At 34.9% G+C, this 6,044-nt stretch overlaps 1 protein-coding gene across 2 annotated transcripts in view; it reads left to right on the top strand.

Moving 5' to 3' along the window:
• The window catches only part of LOC107729290 (E2F-associated phosphoprotein-like), a 5,804-nt gene extending 1,746 nt beyond the window's left edge, over positions 1–4,058 (top strand). Inside the window, exons 1-6 of one of the 2 annotated variants that reach the window (XM_016539757.1) lie at positions 1,312–1,475; positions 1,691–1,875; positions 1,975–2,082; positions 3,025–3,139; positions 3,219–3,344; positions 3,427–4,058. In XM_016539757.1, the coding sequence (XP_016395243.1) occupies positions 1,405–1,475; positions 1,691–1,875; positions 1,975–2,082; positions 3,025–3,139; positions 3,219–3,344; positions 3,427–3,745 (924 nt within the window). In that variant the 5' untranslated portion in view covers positions 1,312–1,404 and the 3' untranslated portion in view covers positions 3,746–4,058. Of the gene's footprint in view, positions 1–1,311; positions 1,476–1,690; positions 1,876–1,974; positions 2,083–3,024; positions 3,140–3,218; positions 3,345–3,426 lie in introns of those variants that run through there. The other variant, XM_016539756.1, reaches the window with a different exon arrangement.
• Positions 4,059–6,044: the final 1,986 nt, after the last annotated feature.

Raw genomic sequence — 6,044 nt, 5'->3', positions numbered from 1 at the left:
GCTCTGTTTTATTTTGTGAAACCTTACTACGTATATGGAATAACCGTTTTATAACAGCAATAAGCCCCGTAAAGCCGTGGTTTGCAGTAAATTTATAACAGCTAAAGGGCATTAAACCCCCTTAGCTGTTATAAATTCACTGTAAACCACGGCTTCTTGGGGCTTATTGCTTTAATATCTCTCTCCAGGGGAATCTACAATTGCTGCACAGCTGTCTGGGGGTCCTGAAAGGGGACACTTAGGTCCTGGAGCCAGGTTCTCCATATAGGGCTTTCCCTGCTTTGGTCTCGTCTTCATTCGGAAGATGGAGGAGAGAACATACCTGGGGTCAGTTTGTCTAAAGAGACGTCTATACTTGCCACTACCAGAGACACCATACTCCCTCCACAACCCCCCTAAAGTGAGGCAGTCCACTGTGGAAGATCACCTGATCCACACAGCACAAGATATACGACTTCATTTAATCACACATTTTTAACTTTTAATTGTTAATTGTTTTCCATGGGATTCGCTACGTAATATTCGTTTCGGCAGTTTTTGTCCCGTTTGTTTCGTTTCGCTTGTTTTTGTTTTCTCTGTTGTAATCTTCGAAGTTAGTTTTGGTGATCTGTGTGTGGATGCTGCTCAGATATCTTGTTCAAGTTGAGCTGATTGTTATTACAATTAAAGTGTATGGTCACTCAAAGCCTTGTACATGTGTTAGTTTTCATCGTATAGCTATGGATCATCGTAATCAGACTCATTTTCTGCAAAGCAGTTTATTTCTCTTTTTTTCATTCCTAACAAATAATGCTTCAGTATGTTTGCCTTAAAATGTAGATTAATATGACATTGTTAAAAAGAAATCATACATGGATGCTTTTTTTCTCCAGACTTTTTTTAAGTGCACTGCATATGAATGTTGTTTTCTTTTTCACAATATGTGACCAAAGCTTCCATTTATTCAGATGGAGGAATGCTGACATAAACGCTGATAAAATTACCATGAAAATAACAAAAAATAAATGATGCTGTTTACTTTAAGTGAGATTTTTTTTTTAATGTCAACAGAAAAACTGATGGTTTGAATTAATGGACTAAATAAATAAAGGCAGTGTTTGCTTACTGGCAAAATATTTTTTAATGTATACAATGGGATTTCTTTAATCCAGCTGCCACTTTCAAATCCTTAGTTTGGGAGAACTTTTAAAAGCCTTTGAGTATTTATTAAATATAAAAATGACGTAACGTAATCATGGTGATTTTAAATAGTTAAATATTCGTCTTTTTAACGGCTTTTATTTTGATAGCTTTATTTTGAAGTCAAAAAGCGTGACCCGGAAATGTTCTATAACTTGCTTTCCGGTGCTGAAGTGAAGTAAAAACGCGTTTTATTTTCCTTGTTTTTTACTCGAAATAAGAACAATGAACCGAAAAGATGATTATGATTCATATGAGATTGAAGAGCCGAGTGATGAGGAAGGAGCTGGAAGCAGGTAAATAACAGAAAACATTCTCTTATGTGCACACATGTAAACAAAAACTGTGAACATCAATATCAGGGTTCTGTATTTTACTTTTATAGGCTCTATAGTTATACTTTGGTGTTAGTATACATGGCTATTTAGTCGCATCTCTTTCGAGTCGAGTTGTAAACATGAACACCATAAATGCTCTTCAGAGATCAGATTGACACAGTGTTTCTGCTCAGTTCTGAGGATGAGCTGGATATTCTTCTCAACGGGACCCCGGAGCAGAAGAAGAAGCTGATCAGAGAGTATCTGACGGGGGAGAGCGAGTCCTCCAGCGGAGATGAGTTTGAGAAGGAGATGGAGGCAGAGCTCAGCAGCACCATGAAGAGCCTGGAGTGCAGCTGGACGGCATCTTCAGCTCAAGGTTTCACAAAAACACGTGCAATTATCAGCGTTTCAGTGTTACAATTTAAATGTAACAATTATAACAGTAAATAAACTCAATTTAATATTTAATGTACAGGTCAAACGTCTGGGACCAGTGACAGCACTTCCACAGCAAACAAGCTACAGACTCCGGAGTATGACAGCATTTACTTTGACTCAGATGAAGATGAAGATGGCACAGCTGGTAATTATTTGAAAAGCAAAAAAAAAAAAATTTCCATTGTACAACAAGAATATAATTTGCTAATATGGATAACTTTTGAGATCACAAATAACAAAACAAGTTTTTTCCGTTCCTCTTAAAATATTTTTTTATTTAAAAGGTTTTGAAAATGAACACCATCAAAGTCACAATTACATAAAAGATGTTTAGTTCAAAACAATGAATATCTATCCATGTAGTCAACTTTTAAAAGTAAGGTTTAATTTAGATGGTATTATTTATAGATTTTGTCAACAAAAAAATTTTTTTTATCTGAGCAACATCTTTTCTACAGCTGTATTTTTGTCAAGCGTTTTTAGGACAGAATGTATCAATAGTTACAAACAATGTAATACCTGATTTTGATAATCACATTAAGTTTGGTGTTTTTATTCAAAGCAAAGGATTTGAATTTTTCTGTAATAGTATTTTGATTATAGGTCAGTTTTATTTAGACAAGTTTTGTGGCATTTGAAAATTTCAATTTTAGTCCTTAAGTCACCTAAAAAAAGAAATGTAACTCTCTAAATACCTTGCAAAATAAATTGATTAACCCTTCAGGTTTAATTTATGTTATAATTAGCTTTTATTTATTTTGGAGCTTTATATATATATATATATATATAATAGAAAAAACTGAAGTTTTAGATATACTGTATATATTTATATATTTTTTAATTTTTAGATTTACATTTATATTGTGTGTGATAGTCTGTTATTACATTTTTTTGCATTTTTGGAGCCTAGGTATGCTGACTTTTTTTGTTTTCATTATCAATATTTTTTGCTGAGCACGCAGTTTAAGAGTGATGAGCGTGCTTTTGTTTTGACTGTTTTTGTGTTTAACGATAACGTGTAATGTGGTGAAGAAGCGTAAGAAATGGTAAATAAGTTATGTTAATATGGTTTTCTGTGCTGTATCAGGCAGCTCTCAAGGTCTGAGGAGGAAGCAGCGCTCTGTTCTCACAAATGATGAGCTGTTATACGACCCAGACGAGGATGATCGCGACCAGGCTTGGGTGGATGCAAAAAGAAAAGAGTACTTTTTTGTCACTTAAAAATGTAAGTTATAACAAAAGGTTGTGACATTCATAGCTTATTTCCATTTTTTGATACAGATACAGAAATCAGAGGCGGCTGCCACCATCAGCAAACAGAAGAAACAAACCACACACTGTTCCAAGCAGTGATGCTGTCCTCAACTGTCCAGCCTGTATGACCACCCTGTGCCTGGACTGTCAGAGGTACAGTCACATTCAGTTCATATTGCACTGTGAGCGTCTGTGAAGATTATTTCCCAAGTCTAAATGACTTCTCAACCCACAGGCATGAGAGATATCGGACGCAGTACAGAGCCATGTTTGTGATGAACTGCACAGTCAACAAAGAGGAAGTGCTGCGCTATAAAACCGCCAATAAGAGAAAGCAGAACCGGCACAGAAAGAAGGCCCGTCGGGAGACCACATCCACATCCACAGAGGCTGAAATGGAGTCAAGTGCAGGTCTGACTGATGCACGCTTGGCAGGAATGGATGAAGAAGAGATATATCACCCAGTCAAGTGCACAGAATGCTCCACTGAAGTGGCAGTGTATGATAAAGATGAGGTGTATCATTTCTTCAACATCCTAGCAAGTCACTGCTAAGGACATTTACTGGACTTATAAATACAAACCACATGTTTTGGTGATGTGCATCACCAGGCAACTTTGCTGTACAGTACATAGAGAGAGAGAGAGAGAGAAAAGTTTTTTGGGGAAAGGAATAGGGTTAGACATGTCATTTTATTTATTGGGTTTTTACATTTGATTTATATTCTGTTGTTGTAAAATGTAACACTTTCATGTGATCCACTTCCTGTAAATTACATTTCATATTTGCATAAAAGTTGTTCTGTTGCCTTTCAGATATGTTCTTCCCTTTTATTAAGTTGTATTTTTATAATTAATTATAATAAATTAAACAGAAGTGACATATTGCTGGAAAAAAAGCTATTTTTTTTAGCACTTAATGTGCTCTGAACGGTATCATTTGAATAAATGTTTTCATTTTGATTTTATAGAAAATTTAATTCCTATCAAATATGGCGGCGTCTTTGTGAAGTATGCCGATATTAAAGTATTACCTGTTTACTGAAGCGTGTTATCTTTTATTTTGGTACTCCGTAATATCCCTCCATTTCTTTTCCAGCACATGACTTTTATTTTGTTAAGATCTGCACCGGAAGGGAGCGGTGGGACCAACGCGAGCCGATTGAAAATATGGCGTTAGGAGATGCCTGGAAACAATTATCTTGGTTTTATTACCAATATTTGCTCGTAACATCTCTGTATATGCTGGAGCCTTGGGAGATAACTATCTTCAGTATCCTTTTTTTTCGTAAAATACAGAGCTTTATGTGTAAGAAACAACATTTGGGAAGAGTTCTTATGTCCACGTAAGGTATCAGGTCGATTCCTTACTATTCAAGTGTGTCGTGTCATACGATTAACTAAATGTTGTTATAAAGTACTAAAATTATGTCTTTACTTGAACGAATTAATGTCTGTATTTTCGACCAGCGTTGACTGTAGAAGTCTGGTGTGCCGATCGTAAATCTATTACATCTTCTTTACGCAACAGCTGATTCGTTTTAGTTGCTTTTTAGAGTTATATGTGTATGAGTAATTATATGTACGTTCAGAAGAATTAAATGGTGGGTAGTTTTGATCTGAATGAGTCATGTAACGTGCTTCTTGTGGGCGTGACGTTTAAGATTTGAATAATTGACATAACATGGCCTGATTTTCAGGTCTCTTCTAGGAAGACGACTGTGGGAACGTGTGAGCAGTTTCACTTGCTTCATTCACCTTTTCTGTGATGAGAAATATGTTTTACTGTGGTCACCTGAGTAATGTCAACTGACTAGTTTTAGAGGGCTTGTACATCTGTAATCTTGCTAACCTTAAAGCAGCACTATGTAACTTTTTCTGTGTTCAAAATTTGCATCATGAATTCATCTTCCAAACCGCGTTTTTGTCTTATTCCGAATCACTACGGTACACTTATAATAAGTACTTATATTTGGACTATTGTAGCCTGGTCGGGTCGTCACCGCTGCGGAGTAACACACACCTGCGTGAATCGCCATAGACGCAAACTTAGAGAAGTAGCTCCGGTTGGCATATTCTTCCGCGGGATGTGTGCAGTTCTGTTTATTAACCGCTAAAGCGCCAAAAAGTTACATATAGTGCTGCTTTAATATATTTGTTTTTCTTATATTCTTCTGATAAAATATAAAATTCAATTAAATGTGTTTTTATTTAAAGCTGGCAAATATTTCATGTTTAACAAGCAGTGTTTGTAACAACAATAATATATATGTGTTTGTAGCCTGCTGATAAAATGTAAAATTCCTTTAAATGTTACAGCTATACTATATATTTTTTTTGAAGCTGGCAAAAACATAGTGCTCCTAGCTATATAATAAATCTATATTTATTAGCAATCTGTTGATTAAAAAAATATAAAATTCAATTCATTATGAGAATTATTTTACTATATTTTGAACACATGCAGTACTAGTCAAAAGTTTGGACACACGTAGCTAAATTCTGCTTCTCATCAAGATTCTATTTTAAATACTTCATGTTTTATCGACCGTATAAATTGTGTGTGTATTACTGTATTTGAGAAAGGCCCAAAAGTAGGAAAAAGCAGGTAACATTTGATAATTATTCATAATTTCATTGCTCCATTTTAAAGCAATACTCCACTCCAAGGAAAAAACTATTCACTAGATGTCAGTCATGGTTTCCTTTTAGTGTTATTCAAGTAGCATTGAGATAGTATTATACTTTTTATTCATGTTCTAAACTGTTTCATTTGTATATTTTCTGTTTTTATTTTCATTTGAAAGTTTTGGTAATTTTGTGTTTGTTGTGTTTTTCTATATGTCTATATAGT

Source organism: Sinocyclocheilus rhinocerous, unplaced genomic scaffold (assembly GCF_001515625.1).
Source record: "Sinocyclocheilus rhinocerous isolate Xijiao unplaced genomic scaffold, SAMN03320098_v1.1 scaffold1268, whole genome shotgun sequence".
Lineage (NCBI taxonomy): Eukaryota > Metazoa > Chordata > Actinopteri > Cypriniformes > Cyprinidae > Sinocyclocheilus > Sinocyclocheilus rhinocerous.
Note: the sequence above shows the minus strand (reverse complement) of the source record. Positions and strands in the feature narration are given on the sequence as shown.